Source organism: Mastigoproctus giganteus, chromosome 12 (assembly GCF_048544385.1).
Source record: "Mastigoproctus giganteus isolate SK-2022 chromosome 12, ASM4854438v1, whole genome shotgun sequence".
NCBI lineage: Eukaryota > Metazoa > Arthropoda > Arachnida > Uropygi > Thelyphonidae > Mastigoproctus > Mastigoproctus giganteus.
In genome coordinates, this window is record NC_143586.1 from 175,549,999 (window position 1) to 175,574,585 (window position 24,587).

The 24,587-nt window shown below is 38.5% G+C and overlaps 1 protein-coding gene across 1 annotated transcript in view; it reads right to left on the minus strand.

Annotated features, from left to right (window-relative positions):
* Positions 1-24,587, minus strand: part of LOC150077612 (terminal uridylyltransferase 4-like) — a 753,631-nt gene that overhangs the window by 452,468 nt on the left and 276,576 nt on the right. The window contains exon 10 of the mRNA XM_090385959.1: positions 21,379-21,594. Coding sequence (XP_090242085.1) covers positions 21,379-21,594 — 216 coding nt within the window. The remainder of the gene's footprint in view (positions 1-21,378; positions 21,595-24,587) is intronic.

Below are 24,587 nucleotides of genomic sequence, written 5' to 3' on the forward strand. Positions count from 1 at the left end.
CGGCTTCATTGCATACTTTAATGTTTTGGAAAACAGCACGATGCTTGAACCTATTAAACCACCCACTGTTTGCTACAAACCTGGCTTGGAGTTCGCTGTACTTATCCTTAATGTCTTCATAAATACTTCTTGCTTTTGATTGAATGGCCATTAGACTCAGAGGCACTTATTTCTGAATCTGATTTTCCTTCCATATTATTAATAGCTTTTCCCATCTTCTATAAAGCACCTGAATGCAGTTTCGTGAACACTGTTGATCTTAAATGCGTTCATCTTTTATACGTGCACTGTTCCTTAAAATAGTATTTACTGTTGAAGCAGTGAGACCTAATTCCATGCAATAGATGACAAACTTTGTTCTGCTTCGTACTTCTGAATTAATCATCTTCATTTCTAAATCAATTTTGTTTCGTTTCCTAGCACTGCCAGCACTTGCACTTTCCGTTGGTCTGTTTCCCTTCACCATTGTAATAAGTAAAGAGGAATGAAGAGAAAATTCTGAAAATTTATTTATGCTTTTTATATGATTGAAGGCTGCAAGTGAAAGGGAATTAATTTCACCATAATACCGTAATGTAAAAATCCCCAGAATTTCAGTTATCGGTATTATCACAAATGCAATAAGATTGAGCTTACTACCCGTTTATAATAGATTGCGCTAACAGAAAAGCCCAATAAACTGAAAATTGCAAATTGTTTTTATTGTTTTATGGTAGTGACCTCCAGAAATGTGTTTTAGAAAATCACAAAGGCATTCAAAATTGATTCTTATGACGGAACATGATAACGATGGAAGGGTAGTGCAATTCCCATTATAAGTATTACTTTTAGACAGATAAATACTGAAAATTTCAACTTCTGAGGTCTTGGAACAAATTACCAGAAAAAAAAAAAAAACAAGAAAAAAAAAACAATGTGTTATTGGGTTCACATTACGATATTTTCACAATATTCCATTTATTCCTACGGGATGCAAAACACATTTCTACGATTTTTTTAAGTTTGCACCGGCGGGCAAAAACTTGTAAAATCGGATTTTCGTAAGTCGAGTATTATGTAAGCCGAGGAGTACCTGTATATAAAAAATGCACAATAAAAAAAAAAAAAAACAGTCATAAAATGCTAGTAACTACAACAAAGTTTAGGAACAGAAGTATGAGAACTTTCCTTCTGTTAAATGTATTAACCAAGCAGTAGTTCAGCTGAGTTTTATGACACGAGCGAAACATGAAGCAGAAGCCCTCAACTTTTATTAAACACTTTGTTTTTCTGGCCACTAGAAATACTCATTAGTTTAAATGAAACAAAAAGTTTATTAATTATGCTCAAAATTAAAAAAAAGAAAGAAAAAAGATTGGTACTAGAAAATAAAAACAATACTACTAATTAATGGGAAATTTAAATTTGTAGAGATATTCATTACACAAAACTCGACATTATTCCTGCACGACAAATTAATCCCAAAAATATAGTAGACTTTCAGAATAAGGGCATTTTCGGGGATTCGCAATGCCATTATTTTGAGTTTTCCGTTTTCTAGAAAGTTTTTTTTTAATATATTTAATACAGAAATAATGAGGCTAAACAAGAAATAGAGATTAATAATGCAATTTTATTAGCTTCACATAAAAATCATAAACATGTTGACGATCCAAGCTTATATTCTGCCATTAATACACTCCTACTTACACCCATTCTATTTTCTATTATTATATCGTTTGTCACTAAGCTTTTGTATGAGGCTTATTAACTTGTTGGAGCCATAGTGAGGGGTTTTTAATTTAAAATAAATGTAAAACAGCAGTATAATCAGTGATATCAGTACAGAATTCATTTTCAAAATGGCATATTTAACAAATAAACATCTGATCTCAATGTGTCGTTATTTCGACAGTCTACTGTACCATGAAATTAACATTTTTAATGAAAAAAATAAATGAATTATCATTATTTATTCCCATCTTGAACTAAATTATTTTAGTTCAAGCAATTTTCTAAATTCATATCATATTCATTTTCATACTCAATTTAATCTTTAATGCATCAAAAAGAGATTGTGCTGTTGCTGATGATACAGGAATTAGGCCTAAAAATACAGTTTTGATGGCTAGATCTTCAGAAAAAAACCTCACCACTATACACAAGTGCTTCTGAATTGCATTATCCATTGATTCAATCAATGAGCAGCACAAACGTCTTTCCTTTCACATCTTCTTTCAAATCTAACCCTAATGCTAAACTTACCACATTTTTCATTATCTGCGAGCACTTAGTTTGATGCAATTTTATGCTTCTAAAAATGCTAACTTTTCCGTGATCTTTTATAACCTCACTCAAATGATCAATGGCCATTACTGAACAATGACAAGTAACCACTACTGCCAACTTAATCTCAGCCTGTTTGATATTTTCTTCAGATTCTGAATTTTTCTTAGTCACAAAAGATGCTAGAGTTCTTTGAGTCAAACCAGTAATGTTATATTTGTGCTTAAAAGAAGCTTCAGGTTGAGCAAAATCGTAGAGTTTACTTTTCACTATGCAATGACAGTTTACAGAAAGCATCTTCACTATTATTTGGCACTTTCTGTAACCACAAATACTTCTCCCATTCTTCTTTGTACTTACGGTCACAATCATATAAAGGCTTCCACTTTGGCATTTTAAAAAAGGGTTATCCAGAAGTTTTAAAAAGCTTGCACTCCTTGCAACGTGCATGTCAAGGCAGTCACTGTGCCAATGATGAATCCAAAGTGTGGTGCTGCGTGCAGTGCTGGCCACCAGTCTGTTTGTTCGACTGTTTGAATGAGTTCTAGACTGGACTGCTGAAATAGTGGTAGCATTTTTCTAAATTAAGTAAATAAACATTTTCAAAAAAAAAGGTCAAAAAATGGCCAAAACAAAAAACTCGTGGCCAAACGTATTTGAAAAAGGCCAAACTGGCAACCCTGATTCACACATTAAATTATTTCCCATTTTTCTGTATTGCCTACAGTGTTCACAGCAACATAATAACAAAGTTTCAAAATGATCTCTCACACATGTGAATCACCTCTAGTGTGATGTAATGCATTACGTACGATTTGATGTAAGCAGTAAAAACGAATAAAGGGCTACTTAAAAAACACAAACTATATATCTACAAAATAATTACTAGCACAGGTATGAATGCTGCATATTTTAATTAAGAATTAAACAATACACAGAGAAGCAATCTTCATTAGGCACACAACCATTCAGTAATTAAAATTATCTTACACTTCTATTGTATGTTGCTCAGCTCTCTTAAAAAAAAAGAAAAAGTTTTATCCTTAAAAAAATTGATTGTACGATGTTCATGGCTAGGTATGCAGTAATAACAGGGGGATTAGATGCGTTCTGACTGTTATGGAAGTAGGAGGAGGAGCTTCACTAAAATGGCAACATGATCAATGCAAAATAAGACAGTAATAAATCAGCTTTATCTTTAGATGAAGACGTACTACAATCACAATCATATAAAAGAGCAGTATGAATGGGCAGAAATTGCTGTCATTATCTTGTTAATTACAGGGACAAGAGTTGACATTGTTGAGATTGAGGTTAAATGGCACTAGAGCTGGTACCATATTGCAACTGTTCATATGCTACTGAATGAAAAGGTATATTATTAGGCCATGGTGTGGTTTTTTGCTGTGGCACAGATAAATGCTAGAGATTTAAAAATTGAAGTCCTGCCAGTTTCGTATGAGTAGTCTATGAGAATGGTGGCATATATTGTGATGGATCTTCCCCATACAAGAAGAAAGAGAAGCATCGGATGGGTGCAGACAATTCGTGTTCTGTCAAGAATAATTTCTCCGAGTTTCATTTTGAAAACTGGATTTCCACAGTTGTGGTTCATGTTTAAGCTATAACAGTTTATTGTTAGTCTTGTTAGGGTAAATTTGCTCTTGTGCGACATTTTTTCCTTAAATGGCACCTATTTTTTTGGCTCATGCTGCATAAGCTCATACGCTTTCTTTCTTACATCACATATCACATGCCACTATTACTATTACTATGTTAGGGTGCCCAATTTCTTGACCTACTTGAATGAGTACAGAGAAGGGTAACAAGATTAGTGAATGGAAAAAAGGTTTGATGTTAAGAAGATAGGCTTAACTTCTGCAAATTGCGGCATCTTGAGACTAGGCACCTGCGAGGTGATCTGATTGAGGTGTATAAGGCCATGAATGGTTTGAGCAAGTTGAATGCTGATGGGATTCTTCCTCTTCCTCAGATTCCTCACCTGACGTGGCATAAATTCAAATCAAGGAAAGACAGCTGTAGAGCAGACGTGCGGAAATTTGCCTTTAGCTAGCAGTTGGTTAATTGCTGGAACAAACTTCCATCTGTCATTGTGGAAGTTGACAGCTTAAATAAATTCAAGACTGAACTAAACAAACTTTTGGAGTGAACGGATTGGTGAAAAAGGAAGGGTGTGTTTTTTTTTTTTTTTTCCTTTGGCTGATGCTAAATTAGCTTACTGTCTTGCATCACATAACTTCTACTAATGCTAATCTCCATTATTCACTTTTTTTACCCTGCCTTGGTTTTTCAGCCCTCTCCCGATCTATCAGCAACACAAATTTACAATTTAAAATTACTTATACACTGAAAGGATAGAATTAATGGGATATCTGGTTCCTGGGAAACACGACACTGTCACCCCTCTCGCTAGTAGACGAACCCACTGCTTGGCAGGTATATAGGTAGACTGCATTCACGTAGATAGTAATACGATGTCAGTATTGAGAAACATTGTGAGTTAAAGTGGGATAATAGGGAGTGACTGATGCATGGCTCCTAGTACAGAAATTGCACTATCCTGTTCGACAATATCAAGAATGTAATCTGTATATGGTATTTCAGAGGTGGAAGCTTCTTTTGCTGCTTTGTCTGCTCTTTTGTTTCCAGTTATTCCTGTGTGGCCTGGGTTCCAGCAGAATCTGATATTGCAATTTCTTTGTAATAGCTTTGATACTGAATATTGGAAATGTTGTAGGATTGGGTGTCTTGTGATATTTGCATTCAACAGAGCTAAGCAAGTCAGTGAAAATTATGCTGCTTGCTATCTGTTTATGTTTGATTTGGTTTACAGCCATTGAAATGGCTTGTAATTCGGCAGTAAAAATAGTGCATTCTTTTGGGAGTTGTTAGATGAGGGTATTATTCCTCAAAATGAATCACAGCTCCTACACAAGTCTCTGTTTTAGAACCATCTGTATATATGAAAGTATGATGTAGATATTGTTCTTTGTATGCTGCATGTAACTGCTGGTAGTTTATTCTTGTTTGAGTAGTTTTCCACCAGATTTGAAAATACATGTCATATATTGTCATATGACATACATGTGACATATGACATACATATATGACATACATGTCATATGCTGTTGAACAAAAGCCGAGAATTAGGGTTGAATTTGAAAGTGTCTGCAATTCTGCCCAGACACGATAGGAGGGAGTATATGATGAGAGCCTTGTCGATCAATTCGGCCCTGGAACGATTGTGCAAGGCTCAAGGGGTAGAATTTTTTTCAGCCTGGACTGTACTTGTTAACAGGAGAGATTGCTTCTACAGGGATGGGATACACTTAAATAGAAAGGATGCAAGAATATTTGCTGATGCTATCGAGGCAGTGTTAGGTGGGTCGGAAAACTGCTAGCTTGGGGGGAGACAAAGACCAATAGATTGACAGTAGCCACTGGCAGAGGTGAAAGAGATTCTTGCACTGCTTCTATTAGAATGAGCAGAAGCCTGAAAAACAAGATGCATGTCAGAGACTGCTGGGAGCCATTGCGGTACAAGTAAACACATGGGTTGTGTTAGGGTAGCTAAGAATAGAAACAGGTGCAGGTATACTTGCGTGTACACCAATGCTAGGAGTTTAGTAAATAAATTTGATGAATTTGAGGTATTGCTCAAAACATCAAAGGCAGGTATTGTTGGGATATCAGAGACGTGGTGTCACACAGATATAAGGGATGCAGAACTGCAATTTGGGGAGTACAACGTCTACAGAAAGGACAGACAGGATAGGAAGGGGGGATGGGTTATGCTATTAGTTAAGAAACACATAAAAACCAAGGAAGTGAAGCCAGTCGACATCGCTGGACAGTGCAGTGTTGAGTCAGTTTGGTGTGACATAAGCATTGGGAGATCAAAATTGAGAGTAGGAGTGTGCTATAGGCCTAATGACTCTGATGAGTATAATAAGGAACTGTACAGGGAAATAGAGTGGGTCAGTAAATCAGAGAGGCTTATAATGGGAGATTTTCATTTCCCAGATATTGACTGGAATTTGGGGGCTGGTTACTCACACACTAGCAGGGCTTTTGTGGATTTATTGGATGATTGTTTTCTACATCAGCATGTTCGGGAGGCAACTAGAGGGAGTAATACTCTTGATTTGATTATCAGCAGTGATTCTTCATGCATTAAGAATCTGCAGATAAATGAACCACTAGGTGGCAGTGATCACAGTGTGCTGAAGTGGGATTTACTCAAAGAGGTAACTACCATTAGGGGTAAAGGGAAGGGTTATTGCTTCCGTAAAGGCGACTACGATGGACTGAGACAGTATTTAAATTCTATACAGTGGGACCAACTGATGATGTTACCAACAGCAAATTCAAAATGGGAAGCATTCAAAGAGCTTATCTTGGAAGCTACTAGGCTTTACATACCAACTAAGAAATATTGTTCAAGGTTTAGGCCAAAATGGATGTCAGATGAACTAATGAGGCATATGGCAGAGAAGAAAAATGCATGGGATACTTACAAATTAACACATGACACAGAAGCCTATGATAGATACAAGTTGATATGCAACCAAGTTACAAAGGAGGTTAGGCAGGCGAAGGCAGATTACGAGAAATCCTTGGCAAGGGATGCAAAGAAAAACAGCAAAGAGTTCTTTACTTATGTAAACTCTAGAAGGAAGGGGATGAATCAGATTGGTCCACTTGATATTGATGGGTCAACTGTTGATGATCCTGCTCAGGTAGCTAACAAACTAAATGAATAATTTGCATCGACATTCACACATGAGGAGTTATTCAGCAAGGGGAATGCCAGAGGTGTATTCAACTCTAGCAGTAAGCTACAGAATCTTGAAATAACTGGGAGTAAAGTGGAGGGGAAACTGTTGAAGATAAACACAAGAAAGGCACCCGGGGTGGATGGGATCTATCCAGTTATATTAAAGGAGGCAGCAAAGGAAGTAAGCAAACCCTTAGCCATAATTATGAGAGCTTCCTTGGACTCAGGGGAGGTATCCATAGACTGGAAATGTGCAAATGTGACCCCAATTCACAAAGGAGGATCAAAGGCTGACACAAGTAATTATAGACCTGTGAGCTTAACTTCTGTTCCAGGAAAATTAATGGAGGCACTGGTTAAAGAAGCACTGCAGGATCATTTAGACAAGATTTCAGTTATAGCTCAGACACAGCATGGTTTTGTTAAGGGGAAGAAGTCTTGCCTGACCAACTTGATTGGATACTATGACGCAGTCACAAAAGAACTGGATGCAGGGAATAACTTTGATATTATATACTTGGATCTTAGAAAGGCTTTTGATACTGTTGCACATGGAAGACTGCTGCACAAATTTGAGCAGTGTGACATTGGAGGCAAATTGCTGCTATGGATAAAGGGGTGGTTGAGGGGGAGAAGACAGAGAGTGGTAATCAATGGACACTGCTCATCGTGGACTAATGTTATTAGTGAAGTCCCTCAGGGCTCAGTGTTGGGTCCATTATTGTTTTCTGTATTTATAAGTGATATTGATGATGGTATATCAAGCTTAATGTCCAAGTTTGCAGATGATACAAAGGTTGGCAGGGTTGTCAAGGACACTACTGACACTATGCTGCTGCAACAGGATCTGGAAAGGTTGAGCAGATCGGCTGAGAGGTGGCAAATGAAGTTTAACATTGACAAATGTAAAGTACTACACATGGGAAACAGCAACCCCAGAGCAACGTATCAACTCTGTGGTACTACACTGACAGTGGTAGAGAATGAAAGGGACTTGGGGGTGGTTGTGCAGGCAGATATGAAGTTCTCTGAGCAGTGCAGACGGGCTGCAAGAGTAGCTCATGGAGTATTGTCAATGATATGCAGGAATTTTTCTAGCAGGGATAAGGAGGTGATTATTCCATTGTATAAGGCAATGGTCAGGCCACACCTAGAGTACTGTATACATGTCTGAAGGCCTCATTTCAAGAAGGATGTAGAGCTGCTGGAACGAGTACAGAGAAGGGCAACAAGATTAGTGAATGGAACAATGGGGTGCTCTTACGAAGAAAGGCTTAAGTTTTGCAAATTACAGTGTCTGGAGACTAGGCACCAGCGAGGTGATCTGATAGAGGTGTATAAAGCCTTGAATGGTTTAAGCATGCTCAATGCTGATGGGATTCTTCCTCTAGCTCAGAAAAATCACCTGAGAGGGCATAAATTCAAATTGAGGAAATACAGATGTAGGATAGAAGTGCGGAAATTTGCCTTTAGCCAGCGGGTGGTTGGTTGGTGGAACAGACTTCCATCCCTTGTGGTGGAGGTTGATAGCCTAAATAAGTTTAAGGCTCAGGTGGAGAGGTATTTTGAACGAACAGAGGGGTGAAGTGGAAGTGGGTTTTTTTTTTTTTTTGGCTGATGCTGCATAAGCTTGCTTCCTTGCATCAAATGCCTCTACTAATGCTAATATGGGTGGTGGAATGGTCTGTGCAATCATAGTAACTGTGTTGTCATAATTAAGCTCTTGGCTTAGTAGTAAATCTTTCAGAAGTATGTTGGCAGGTAAATTCATTCGGGTAATGAGCTTGGTATATGTTTTCCCAGTTATATGAAAACAGAAAGTCTCTATTTGGATGATCAGTGATAGATTTTATCTTGACGACATAGTGTAATAGCAAGTTCTGTCATCTAAGACGTAGTGAAGGTTCATGAGCTTCTGCATAAAGGCTTTGTACAGGTGAAGTTTGGAAAGCTCAAAGTACTATACGGAGTACACCGTGGGGTCTAACCTTTTTCAGTGCACTTGGTTTTGCTGAGTCGTAAACAGCTGCTCTGTAATCTAGTTTGGAATAAATTATTGCTCAATAAAGTTTGAGAAGTGTACATCAATCTGCTCCCCATGTTGGTGTGGAAAGAACTTTGAGTATGTGTAATTTCTTGAGGCATGAAAGTCTGAGTTGTTTAATGTGTTCAAGGAATGTCAGTTTCTTTTCCAAGAGAAGTCCTAAGAATCTTATACTCGGTACGACTGGGATCATATGTCCGTCAAGTTTCAGTTCAGGGTCAAGGTTTTGTTTTCTACAGAAGTGTATAGATGCAGTTTTTTGTGTGGAAATCCAGGTGGCATTTTTTTGAGCCCATTTGCTTATTGTTCCTTGGAGCTGCCGTTCTATATTTCGCATATTCTGAGAGTGATGGAAATACTGAAATCATCAACATATAAAGCTGAATCAACGGTTCTTGGAATATGCTCCATTATGGTATTTATTTTAATAGTGAAAAGGTTAGTGATAAGCACAGACCCTTGAGGCACATCTTTTTGGGTGAAAACCTTTGAAAGGGTAGTCTGTAGCTTAACTTGAAATGTTCTGTGTTGTAAGAAATTTTGGATGTATTTGGGAAGATGCCCACGTAATCCAAGGAGGTACAAGTTTTGAAGGATCCCATAGCACCATGTCGTATCGTAAGCCTTTTCTATATCAAAGCAGAGCATGACATGATGTTCTTTTTGGATGAAGGCATTCCATACACTGTTTTCTAATTTTATAAATAAATCTAGTGCTGAGCGATTTTTCCTGAAACCATGCTGTGCCGGGTCAAGAAGATTATTACTGTTCAAATATCACGTTAAACAGGTGTTGCCGATATTTTCCATAACTTTGCCTAGTCAACTTGTTAAAGCAATTGGACAGTAGTGCTGCGGGTTAGAGAGATCCTTTCCAGGTTTTGGGAAGGCTAGAATTATTGCATGATGCCAACTATCTTGAAACTGGTTTTCAAGGAAGATTTTGTTTTACAAATCAAGTAATGCTATTTGGGATTGGTCATCAAGTTCCTTTAACATCATTTGGTCTGGTGCTACAGCTCTTTGCTTTGTCTGGGATAGAGCAGTTTTCAATTCATGGAAAGATAATGGAAGGTTGTACTGTTCATCATTTCTTGTGGAAAAATTCAGTTTGTGTCTTTGTGTTCTTTCTATCCTTGCCTTCTGAAGGCTGTGCCACCTTTTTTTATCTCTACTTTCATCCATTTCCTATGCTCAATTCACTCCTTTGTCTTATACCATTTGCTTGCACTAACTTTAAATACATATTCTCCTTAAATGTATTTTAAATTGCATCACTTTCTTATAACCACTTATTTTTGCATCAAGGTTGCACTGTAAACACTTATTTTTAGTTTAATCTTATTATCATTTTACTTATTAATTTACTTTTATTTTGTCAGAAAACATGCACTGTGTTGCGACTACCTTGTCCATATTTTTGTGAAAGTTATACTACTTTACCCCCATTTTATCTCATTCAGTTTTATGCTAAAATTGCTTTTCTTCCACAGGTATGGATAAGTATAGAAACATGGCACAGTCTTTGATACATGATCAGGTATAGTCCCCTGATGAAATATCTGATTATGTATCAATACAGGTGACCCCAAGCTTAACGCTGATAATTCGTTCCGGAAAAACAGAGCGCTAAGTGAGCACTGCATCCCCATAAGGTAACATATGTATTTGTGAGTTGCGGTCGGTGCCACAGGATATTTCCTAATCAATAATAAATGGTAACGAACCGATGTACAAATGTCGGTAAAAATATTTAATATTGAAATATTTGAATATATAAAATATTTTGCATTACACACATATATAATTATGTGGTAACTACTTACATATCAATATTAAACTTAAAATTCCAATTAAAATCATGAATTTAATTGATCTAAATTAATTTTAATTGATTTAATTTAGTTGATGAATTTAATCATGAAAAATGTGTCGATTTTGGGTTGAACTTTGGCCCTCTTCCAAATAAACTAAAAGGGGTATTAATTTTAAATCCCCCGCAGCGTTACCACCCAACAATAAAGTCAACCGATCCTTCGCCGCTTTGAAACCTGGCATGTTTTTTTCTTCTTGCAATATGAAACTTCTTTTAGGCATTCGTTTCCACAAAAGTCCTGCTTCATCTATGTTAAAAACTTGTTGAGAAGTATAACACATAATACCCCTCTTCAATAATTTTAACAAGTTCTTTTTTGAAAGTTTCAGCTCCTTCTGCACTTGCGGCTTCTCCCTGGATTTTAAATCTATTCAACCAGCCCTTACCAGTTTTAAATGGTTCCACATTTTTTTTTTTTTTTTTTTAGGTGAGTTTTCTTCAGATCATATAGGCTAATTTCTCTCTCTCTCTGTTTTTTTTTAATAATATTTAACTTAACTGAATTCTGCATTGGAAATTATCTTCAATAAAATTAGTTAAAGTCTTTCCATTTTAATCCTAATAGCTGGCCTAGAACCTTGATGCTTGCAGTGGAACAGCTATCTTTCCTGCTGCTAAAATTAATTCTTTATCTTTTTATAATTGTTCTTACAGTTAAACCTGAAAGTCCTAAATTATGGCACACATCCGCTTGTCTTTGACCGGAATCAATTCGCTTCAAAACATCTAATTTAATTTTCAAATTCAGTAGTATTTTTCTTACATTTATAGTCTTCATACTGCGCCCAGACATTGTCGCTTTTTCATTCATATCGACCATTATTAACTCTTTGAAAATGTAACTACGTTGGTTGTATTAATTATGATACAACGTTCGAGTAAACTGTCCGTTATGCACAATGTCTAATACGGTACTGAGTGATGACTAGACTTCGGATAAATGCATATAAAGCAAATATTACAAGCAATATACTTGGTCATTTTTTAAAATGTTGATCTCGGAAGTACGTAACAACTCACTGTACTGCAATTAAATTAGCGTGTGAGAAAATTTCACTGATCGTGGGAAACTTTTTAATGCTGTTTTGCTATTCATTTTCAAACTATTGACTCCATCAAATGAAACGATTTCGTTAAATATGCCAAAGATGCAATCTGTAAAAGAGCGTTATCGTGATCTGTGACAGCATTATAGTTAGATACGGGTTATAATATAACAGCGTTATATCGAATCAGCGTAAAGCGAACCATGTTATAACGGGAGCCTGCTGTATTTACTTTTAGCTAACCATGTTTTAATTTTATAATTGCTCTACCCCTTTCTTGGGCTTATAACCAAAATTGCCCATCCATATGTGATGCTGGCTATTATTCCTTATATTGATTTAATAATTTTTTGCTTTACATTTCCCTTCTCTCTAATTGGCTATTCAGTTCAGCCTATAATTTTGCTTAATTCATTGTATCATATAGCATATTCACATTCTTCCTCTTTTTCTCACATCTACAACATCTCCAATTTCTGCTATCCTTCTCCTATTAGTTTTGGCATTCTATGTAATTTATGCATCCATCTTTGCACTTTTTTTTACAGACTTATTAATTCTACCTCACACATAAACTTTTGTATACTTTGCTGCTGGCTTTACACACTCAGGTGCAAATGTCATATCATTGTGATTATTTTTATTTCTCTGTTACTATATTTTTCAACATACCTGTCATCAGAGCAGCAATGCCAGGCATAACACACACACACACACACACACACACACACACACACACACACACACACACACACACGGTATGTTAATAATCATTAATATACAGAATTTATAGGATAGTGCCATTGCAGTGACAATATATACACTATTATTTGTTAGATATATTTTTGTATATTATCTTATGCGTCTGTACTTTTTAACAATGTATTATCACACTTTACCTATGCATTGTCCATAAATTTATCTAGGTATGTCTTTTGCAATACTCTTCCCCATAAACTAATACATATATTTAACAAATATTACTTTTCCTGAGAATATTTTATCCTTATGCTAGAATGGCATGCATATTTCTCCCACAGACACATCACAATATCTAAAAAGATATTCAATGGTTCACTCAGTTCATATTCCATGCTTCCAATCAGAATTTTGAAAGTAAAAAAAGTTGTTCAAAATACAAATTTAACTTTTCTTTCAAATTAGCAACAACATAAATAAAAATCCATAACCTTCTCTCCCATCTTCCACAAATATATATATACAGGGTGATTCACTACCAGTGCGACAAACTTGCAGGAGGTGTAGGGGACACAAAGACGAATCGGACCCTGCAATGCACATAGCATTGCAGGGTCTGAAATGCCTTCATCATGCGGTAGAGGACGTTGAACAGGAGGTCGCGTGAACAGCGATCCCGCTGGGTCAGCATTTGCGAACCAGTTCCCGAGGCAGTAGGATGGACAAGTATTCAAACGTTGAACTGGTCGACATGCACCTCGCACATTGAGCTGCAAACTGTAATGGGCGCGCCGCTCTGCGCTTGTACCAGGAACGTTTCCCACACAGGCATGCTCCTCATCATACGATTTTCACAGTTGTGCACAAAACGTTACATGAGACTGGTTGTTTCACAAGAGATACCATGAATCGAGAGCGAACGACGAGGACGCCAAACAATGAGGAGAATGTCCTACGTCTTGCAGAAGGCAATCTGAGTACGAGTACTTGAGCGATAGGCCAACGATTGGGTATTTCCCAATCCACTGTATGGAGGATACTGTCAACAAACCAAATGAGTTCATACCATCTGCAACACATCCAATCATTGGAGCCTGCGGATTATCCACTCCGGAGGACTTTTGCTACTTGGTTTCTTCAACAGAAATGGTTTGCAAATGCTGACTTCCAGCGGTATCGATGTTCACGCGACCTCCTGTTCAACGTCCTCTACCGCATGACAAAGGCATTTCGGACCCTGCAATGCTATGTGATTCCGATTCGTCTTTGTGCCCCCTACACCTCCTGCAAGTTTGTCGCACTGGTAGTGAATATATTGGTCAATTTTATTTAATTAAATGGTATTTATCTGTAGGAACACATATTTATATATATAAAAAAAAAAAACGCTACATTTCTGATGGATGATGATGAAGTAATGTCATTGATCACTTTTTAAAGAAAATAAATTTTAGTTAAATCTTTAGAATATGGTATGCTTCTGATATGATCATTGGCGAGGCATGGAATGATTAGTGATCAACAAGTGTAGCTCCTCCTACCTGTGGTTTGATAGGCTACCGATTATCGATGGTCTGCACTAGAGTGAATGCCATTTTTAAATCGAATGAATCCGGAAGGAATATGATGTACAGACTGGCAACATCAGGGTGGCACTTTTTATTTGTATTTTTTGCTTTTTTCTTAAATTTGTCAGGTTTACTAAAGATTAACAAAAAAAAAAAAAAAAAAAAAAATGAATAAACACCCTATCCTAAAGTGGGGTATCATATACTGAGGAGGTCGGTTATGTTATGCGACTAATCTGGAAGGATTCGTGCAAAAAAAAAAAGGAGCAAACACAGTAACCTAAATCCCCTAAGTATCTGGAAATCCATTTTCAATTTTAATCCTGGGGAAGGCTGTATACTAAAGATTAACTTAAAAAACCATACTTGAATCACCCCAAATAGCTGCACAAAACAATCTAACCTCTTTAGTATATGGTACCTGTTTAGGTCAGTATGTTTCTTCCTTTTTTTCATTAATCTTTAAAACTCTTCTTTTTCTTTCATCCCTCTTGAATAGCCACATAACATAACCTAACCTTAATATATGGTACCCATTTATGGTGTGTTTATTCTTTTTTTTTTCATTAATCATTAGTATGCAAGTATGGGGGAAAAGCATCCTAGAACACATGAAAATGCAAATAAGTGAAAAATTATGCAGAGGATTGGTTGTTGGTTGTTTTGGTTGTAATACCGCATCAGCAACTAGGGCTATAATGTGCCAAATATCCAATACAAGATAACAGTAAAAATTGTAGTGACATAATTGCTTCGGTCACTATGTCAATATGTACGAGGTAAACTAATATAAAGATATATTTAAATACAAGTAAAAAGGTTTATTGATTTTAAAAACCTAAAAACAGCTGACACATTGTTGTTGTCAGTTAAACTCTGAGTCTATAAGGCTCAGTCAAATGAGGAAAAACAGTAAAATACATGAAACGTTCCTATCTATATTGTGGACATTTGGTTAAAATACGATGAATCGTTAAAAAGATGTCACAATCCTCACACATAGTCATCTGCCCTCAGCAAGAATGCATGCATAAGATGGCTATGTCCTATGCAGAGGCGAGCTAGAACAACTTCCTCTGTTTGGTTCCTGTGCCGACTCATTTGTTTGTTTGTTTGTTTGTTTGTTATATGGTTTTTAAGAGCATTAGCAACTAAGGCCATATTGCTCCGGGGATATGCAGTGGTCATTCCCTGACCTTTCCGCATCCTCAGTATTTGGCAGTCACGTGCTCGAACCCCAGTCTAATCAAGAAGCGTGTGCTACACACTGCTGCTGCTGCTCCTGCCCACCTGGCTACAGAGGCACCCCTGTACAGACTCAACTGCCAATGTCGGATAACAGGCTTTATCTGATATAACTTGTTTGTGACTTGCTCATGCCAAGATTATTGCCATTGGGAGAGTAATGTAGAGTATATTAGCTGCCTGTAGTCTGTATAAGGGACTAACAGGCTGCTGTTGTTGTGAGGCTGTGGTGATCTGACTGCAATGTCAGCCGATTGATTACCCTTGATCCCAATGTGGCTTGGGATCCAGCAGAAATGGATGTCAAAGGAATGCTCAAAAAAGAATGTAATCTCTGCTGGATACGGATCAGGAATGGGCAAGGATTGTACCCAATCCCTGATAAAGCCTGTAGTATACTTAATGAGTCAGTATGCACCATACACCTTTGGGATTTTTTTTTTTTTTTTTTTTTGATTTGGTAGTTGTTGGCGCATCGGCTTCTGTGGCCATATTGCACCTCCCAAGGTTTTTGCAGTACTTTGATCCAGCCCGAGGCGGGAATCGAACCCGCGACCTTTGGGTTGCCAGGCAGGTATTTTACCCACTCGGCTAGCCCGGTCGGCCACCTTTGGGAGTTGTGAGTTTCAATAAGGTCCAAGGCATACAACTCAGCTGTATATATGCTGCATTCTTGGGGAATCTTCTCAGATATAGTACTATCTGGAAAGTTTGTTGTTTTGTTTGTTATTTGGTTTTTAGGAGCATTAGCAACTAATACCATATTGCACCGGGGATATGCGGTGAACATTCCCTGACCTTCCCGCATCCTCTGTATTTGGTGGTCATGGGCTCGAACCCCGGTCTAATCAAGGAGCGTGTGCTATGCACTGCTGCTCCTGGCTACAGAGGTGCCACCTATCTGGAAAGATGGCAGCAGATCAGACAGATAACTCTGACTTCAAGTCATCAGTGAAGACAGGCAAGAAATCACAGTATTCGGCTCAATGAGCAGTATAGGGTTGTTGGTAAATAAAAGATGGAGTGGTGGCCTTACTCCAATTTTTGATGGAGAAATCGCATGATGGAAAGTGAGCATGCCAGGGTGGAAGTCATTGCTTTGGTGATTCAGCAACGTTGTTTACTGTGATGTTAAGCTTTCTGAGCAGCTCTTGGACCCGGATACTAAAGGGATGGTTGGCAGTGTTACAGGTGTTGCAGAGTTTCCCATAGTGGCTCAAAAATGCATATTCATGTAGGGTTGTCTGGCAGGGATTTCAGTTTAAAGTATATTTTAGACACAACTGCTTTCGTCGCAGGGGCAGAGGCGGTTCACCTGCTTCGACGTATGAACCCTGGACAGGAGATGTTCTGAAAGCTCTAGTAGTAATGCAGATAGCTTGATTATGAACTGGATCTAGCCATCGTAGTATGCTGTTTCTTGCTGATGTGTACACTTGGGACCCGTAATCTAATTTAGAATGGACAAGTGCATGATACAGACGGAGTAAGGTGCAGCGGCCTGCTCCCCATTTACTGCAGGAGATCGACGTAGGAGGTTCAATCCCCTTGTGTATTTGGGCTGATGGATATGTTGTAGAAATGCCAACTTCTTATCAAATATGAGTCCCAAGAAGTTTGTGTCCGGTGCTACTGGAATGACGTTTTGTCCGAGTTTAAGTTCTGGTTCAGGGTGAAGATTCCATTTATGACAAAAGTGTATGCAGATTGATCTTCTGTGGAAAGAACCTGAAACCATTAGCCATTGCCCAAGAGTTGACGAGGTTAATGGCATGCTGCAACTGTCTTTCGATGACCCTCATATTGCATGACTGCGAAAAGATACCACAGTCATCTACAAAGAGGCCACTGTTTACGGATGGGGAAGTTGTTCAGTAATAGAGTTTACTTTGATGGCAAAAAAGCGTAACACTTAGAACTGATCCTTGTGGAACTCCCTCTTGGCAAAATGGCCGAGAGAGAGTGGATCGGATCCTACCCGAACTTGGAAAGACCAGTTAGAGAGGTTAAATATGGCAGTGTGTCCCCAAGACCAAAGTTATATGTTTTTTAAGTTTCTGTATCTCCAAGCCATGTCATACGCTTTTTCCATGTCAAAGAAAACTGACACCTGGGGGTCACGTTTCAGGAAAGCATCACGTATAGATGTTTCCAGTCAGATTAAATGGTTGAGTGTTGACCTGTTCCTTTGGAAGCCACACTGTCCTGGAAAGGAGGTTGTTAGCTTCTAAATACCGCATAAGGTGAGCTTTGACCATTCATTCCAGAATCCTGCACAAGCAACTGGTCAGAGCAATAGGACGGTAATTTTTTGGTATTTTTGGATCCTTTCCCGGTTTCAGAAAGGCAATGACGGTTGCCATATACTATGAGTCCGGAAAGTGCTCTTCAGCAGAGATTCTATTATAAAGACAGAGCAAGAAATCCATGGATTCTGATGAAAGATGTTTAGTCATAATGGACATTATGTGGCCCAACAGCATTTGTCTTGGATAGGGAGAGCACCGCTTTCAGCTCCTATTGTGTAAAAGGCCAATTGTATTCCTCACTGCCATTTGAAGACAGCTTGAGCAAATGTCTCCCCAAGGGTGTTTGCAACTGCACTTAGGTCTGCAATTGTATATCCATTATGATCAAGGATCGATGAAGGCTGTGATGTGTATTTGCCCTTCATTTTCCAGACTTTGTCCCAGATGGATGTGGGACTGGCAGACTGTGTGAGGGAAGATGCATATTGGATCCAAGCTTCCTTTTGGCTCTGACGTCTGATGTAACGTGCTTTGGCATGGGCATGTTTGAAGGCTATGAAATTATCTCTGGTGGGGTATCAATGAAATATTCCCCATGCTTTCTTTTCAGCCTTCCTAGCCGATGTGTATTCTTCATTCCACCATGGTTTTGGAAAATGCGGAAACCAGGTTGATGTCCTTGGAATTGCAACTGCCGCTGCTTGGATGATACTTTCTGTGATGTGCGTAAACTACCTCGTTGATTGGCCCCTGCCTGACTGTTGTGGTATTAAACGTGGCCAAATGTCTAAAGGCATCCCAGTCTGTGTGATCGATCTTCCACCATGGTAGCCTAAACTGATGGCATTGTTTCCCATTTAAAATGGTGGATAATGCAGGGAAGTGATCACCCATAAAGGTTTTCTTCAACCTCCCATGTGCACACAAGCAGGAGGAAAGATCAATGGCAGGAAAGGTATGGGTAGCCATGTGGAAAAAGGTATTAGATCCCACATTTGGAAGGGCCAGATCATTATTTTCAAGCAATCATTTGATAATCCAGTCTCTTCTATTGATGTCAGAACTATTCCACAGAGTATTGTGTCCATTGAAATCCCCTAATAATAGAAAAGGGGGTGGCAGTTGCTTAATGAGATCATCAAGGTCTGCCTGGAGGATGTCGCTCCCAGGGGCAAATAGAAGGAACAAGCTGTTAAGAGGAACCCTACTGTCAGATGAACTGCTACAGCCTCTAGGTTGGTGGTAAGTGGCATAGCTTGGAAGGGGGGGGGTTTGGTTACTCACAAAAATGGCAACTCCTCCGTGGGCAGGTCCACCCCCAGCTCTGTCTTTGCGAATAACTGAACAGTTACTCAAGCAAGGGTCCTCATTTGCCTTAAAATACATCTCCTGTAAGCAAAAGCAGGTTGGCTCATGCTTACTCAGGAGAGCCTTGATGTCATCACTATTTCTATGGAATCCACAACAATTCCATTGTAGAAATATAAACGTACCCATTATTTAGATTTACTGAGTCCGTCTGGTTGCTTCCGAAGGGCTGAGGTCTTTGTTTTCTCAGTCCTGGATTTCTCTTTCTTTGGAAAGACTGGCCATTGGCCTGTATCCATTTCTTCTTCTTCTGCAAAGAGTTCCAGGACTGATTCATTCTGTACCTCCTTATCTTCCACATCCATTGTTTCTTGGATTATAGGTGGCTGTTCCAATTTCTTTGGAGTTTCTTTAGCACTGTGTTTTGGAAGTACTGGATCATTAGGAGGTACGGATATAGGAGTGGAAGATAAGGAGGCACATTAGCTTTTGGGAACTTAATAAATAGCGTGCAATGGGAGTAAATAATTCCCTTGGTGGAACTGTCATATCAGTCTGGGTCCCGATGGCACTCTTCCCAGAAGCTAACTGGCGGGTATGAGGGCTTGGCACTATTTACTGGTTGGATGTGTTTTCTGACCTCCTGATAGGATATGTTTAACTCTGTCTTTATTTTTTGAATTTCTTTTTCGTCCTTCCACTGCTTTTTTTTTTTTTTTTTTTTTTTTTTTGCTAGCTATTGGCGCATCGGCTTCTGTGGCCATAGTGCACCTCCCAAGGTTTTTTGCAGTACTTTGATCCAAGCCCGAGGCGGGATTCAAACCCGCGACCTTTGGGTTGCCAGGCAGGCACCTTACCCACCCGGCTGGCCCGGTCGGCCTTCCACTGCTGGCATGCTCGAGAGTATGTAGGATGCTCTCCTTGGCAGTTTGTACAATTTGGCTTAGTAGCTAAACATTCCTCGCCCCCATGATCTTTAGCACCATATCAAACACAGGCGGGGCACCACGACAAGTTGTTTGGGAGTGGCCATACTTTTGGCATTTAAAACACCTTAGTGGGTTTGGGATGCAGTTCCTCACTGAGCAGTTTAAGTGGCCTGCCTTGCTAGCTTGATGGAACTTGGAAGTCGTCGGGGGTTTGAATGTTACGATGAGAACTCAGGTAGGGACTAGATTCCCATTCTTCTGCATCGATATTCTCTTGACAGCTGCCACTCCTTGGTCTCTCAATTTAAAGCAGATCTCTTATTCAGAGACATGAAGAAGGTCCCACACTGAAATTATACCATGTGAAGAGTTCAGAGTTTTATGGGGGGATAACCACAATGGGTATTCCTCCTATCGATGCGGCTTTCAGAAGTTGTTGCACATGTTTTAGACTTGCCACCCTAACTAAAATGTCTCCTGCCAACCCTTCTAATCCTTTCTGGATGAAGAAGGGTGACATTTTCCCAAGTGACTGCTCTCCAGTGGAATGGAGAATGAGGAAAAATGGTGTCACTGATGGTGGTCTATCCTCAGTTCTGGGTCTTTCTGAGTTCGTATTATCAGTATCTTCTGATTGGTTAGGTAGGAGCTTTGTTGGGGCCCCAGAAGAAAAAGAGAGATTTAAATTACTCATAAGAGTAAGATAAAAATTTCAGATGCCCTTTCAGACCCACCACAGAACCCTACGTGGGGACGCCCACTCATGAACTAGTAATGCCAAGTTCACTCTGGACCATCATACTCACATTTCCAATACGCCTTGATCCCATCCCAAGACCAAAGGGAGGGAGGGAGACTTATTGGAATGCAGTTGATCCTAGCAGTAAGAACCACCTGCCAATTGATCCCAGTCGGGCTAGTCCAGGACCTCCCATCTTGTCAAAGCAGGGGCCGAAGTGGTGTATTAAGGCTGGGCCCCTCAACCACCAGGATCCACCTTTCCAAGTTTCCACGAGTCGCGCCGTACGGCTGCACACGCCAGATTCCAAAGATGTAATCCTGGAACCAAGAACCTTGGAATCCCAGAGATGCTAATCTGGAAGGCCAGCAGCATCACTAGGAGGGCCCCCTCAACACATACAGGTACATGCAGAGACTAAATCTCCCAATCATTGTGAGGAAAGTAACAGGCAGGAGGAGCTACTACACTTGCCTCTTGCAATGATTCATGGGATGGGGTACCACATTCTAAAGATTAACTAAATTTTTAATTGCCTTCATTGTAGAAAATTACAAAGTATTAAAAGTTTAATTATCAATATTCAAAGGAAAAAAAACAAACAAAACTTACCATGCATGTTAACAGGAGAATTTGAGGGCTCATTAAATTTATGTTGCGAGCCTTTCTGAATATCTGGAAAGTGAGCTGGACTTATGCAAGCTATAGAACCAGAAGAAGGCTGAGGAAATGCAAAATATTTGTAGGAGACCTTAAAGCGATCAGTAACGTAACGAAAAAGCTGTTGGTTTGGAATAGAGTTCGCAAGATTTCTCCGACTGTATGGATCTATAAAACATTAAAAAAATTACACATATAAAAAAAAAAAAAACTAAATAATGAATATACCAGCTAATTAGGTGAGGGGAAACAGCAGGGAAAAATTTATAGAAATAAAATGAAATTCTAGTATCTACAAAAGGGATAAAAAAATAAATAAAAAAGGTTTTAATGTGGCAGCAAACAAATTTTCCATTCTCCTGAAATCAACATATCCTAAGGTGCAATTATATCATGTCACAAAAAAAAAAAAAAAAAAAAAAAAGAGAAATTTTGATTAAATCTGAAGATGCCTGCAATTCTACCCAGACATGATAGGAGGAAAGTAGATGTTAACAGTCTTGTCAATCAATTTTACCCAGGGTAGACTGTGCAAACCTTATGGTGTAGAACTTTTCTCAGCATTAACTGTGCTTATTAACAAGACTGCTCTTATAGGGATGAGATACACTAAAATAGAAGGGTTGCAAGGATATTTGCTGATAATATCAAGGCAGTGTTATGTGTGCCAAAAAACTGCTAACACATATTAATAGATTAGCAACAACTATGGGCAGAAGTGATTTTTGCACTGTTTCTATTCAAACATCCAGCAGATTGGAAAATAAGGTGTTGGAGGTTTCACAGGCAGCAGTCTCCAGCAAGAATACAGACTGTGTTAAGGTTACTAAAAGTAAAAATGGTTGCAAGTATACATGTAACCACTGTTAAGGTTGCCAAAGCTAGAAGCATAAATAAATTTGCTGAATTTGATGTATTGGTTAAGTCATCAAATGTCGAATAGTCTGAATGGAAATGGTACTACTCAGAAAAAAGTGAGTTAGAATATGGTTAGTACAATGTGTACAGAAAGGATTAAAAAAAATAAATATATATATATATATATATATATATATATACGCACACACATATATACTGGGGAGGGGGTTACTTAGAATTTCTTCCACCCCATGTGTATTATGTCTATAAACTGCAATTATTTCTTGGTTGCTTTACTCTTTTGCTGGAGGGAAATTCCTGTTTCTGGGAGAAAAATCATGCTATTCTTGCCTGAACTGTGGGAAGAAAATATTCTAAAAATGTTCCTTGTGCCATTGATGAGATTTGCACCTGAGTCTTTTCTGCATGGTGGAGAAAACCACTGTTCTACCAATGAGGACATACAGAAATGATAGACAGACAGACAGATAGAACAGAAGGGTTATGCTCTTAGCTAAGAGCATAACCCTACTGTTCTGTCTGTCTATCATTCAGCTATGCCAGTCAGCTATGCCAATGCATAGCTGCCAAGTTTTGATTTTCAAAATGCTGAAGATCAAGCATTTTGAAATGCTTGATCTTCAAGAAAGAAATGCCTGTTAGAAAAGTTGGGCAGATGGTTGGGTTGAGAAGTGTCAACTGAAGTTTAACATTGACAAATGCAACATGCTGCATATGGGTAGAAGTAACCCCAGAGAAACGTACCATCTGTGTGGTACTAAACTCAGGGTGGTAGAGAATGAAAAAGACCTGGGGGTAATTGTGCAGTCAGATATAAAGTTTTCCAAGCAGTGTAGACAGGCAGGCTGCCAAAGTAGGTCATGGGGTCTTTTGTATATGGTCAGGCCATGCCTTGAGTACTGTGTACAGATCTGGAGGTCTCATTTTACAAAAGGATGTAGAGTTACCAGGATGAGTACAGAGAAGGCAGCAAGATTGGTGAGGGGAATGAAGGGGTTCTCTTACCAAGAAAGGTTTGAGTTTTGCAAATTGCATCATCTGGAGACTATGCATCTGCGCGGTGATCTGATTGAGGTGTATAATGCCTTGAATGGGCTGAGCACGCTGAATTCTGATAGGATTCTTCTGCATGCTCAGATTACAAACCTGAGGGGGGCATAAATTCAAATTGAGGAAAGACAGTTGTGGAATAGATGTGTGGAAATTTTCTTTTAGTCAGGGGGTAGTTGATTGCTGGAACAAACTTTCATCTGTCATTGTGGAAGTTGATAGCTTAAATAAATTCAAGGAAGAACTGGACAAACTCTTTTTTTTTTTGGCTGATGCTGTATAAGCTTGCTTCCTTGCATCATATTAGTTAGTTATTTGGTTTTTAGGAGCATTAGTAACAAAGGCCATATTGCTCCGGGATATGCGGTGGTCATTCCCTGACCTTTCCACATCCTCCGTATTTGGTGGTGACGGGCTCGAACCACGGTCTAATCAAGAAGCATGTGCTATGCACTGCTGCTCCTTCCCACCTGGCTACGGAGGCGCTTCTTGCATCATATGCCTCTAGTAATGCTAATCTCTAAGTAGGAATAAAAGGTTTTTTTTTTTTTTTTTTTTGCAATAAGCAGTTCTACCCAAAATAACAATTAGAAAATGAGAGATTTTTTTAGAAAAGACAGGGTTTTTTTTTAAAGTCCACACCACAAATAATCTTGTGGCTTTGTTTTATACTGAAATTCAAACACAGGATAATTTTCCAGTATAGTACTTATATAAAAAATAGCATATCTAACATTAACTATAATGAAAGATTAAACAACACTGCACACCCCATTTACATTTCTTTTAATGGCAATAAACAATTCAGTATATTAACACAAGATGGAAAAAAAAAAAAAAATGTTACAGCAATCTTTCTATAACCCAACATTTGGAGGACAATTTGGCAAAGTATCGATATCCTTGTGGTTATCACTGTAAAGTGTAGAGGAAAGAAAAATAAGGTGTTTACATAGAACTACTTTTCGTTAATTTACAAACAGCTGCACTATTTTAAAATTAAATAATTTAACTATGTGAATTATGAGAAAAACTCTAGTTGTGAAGATACAGTGCACTATATTTAATCATTGTGATAATTATGAAATTACCATTGTCAAGTCTAGAAAAATAAAGAGATGTAGTTGAAAGAGGGCTAGTTGCAATGGCAATGCACTTTTTTTGTGAATTAAACAAATTAAATGAATTAGGGAAAAAAAAAAAAAAACACCTGAATTTTGCATAGCTGGTGT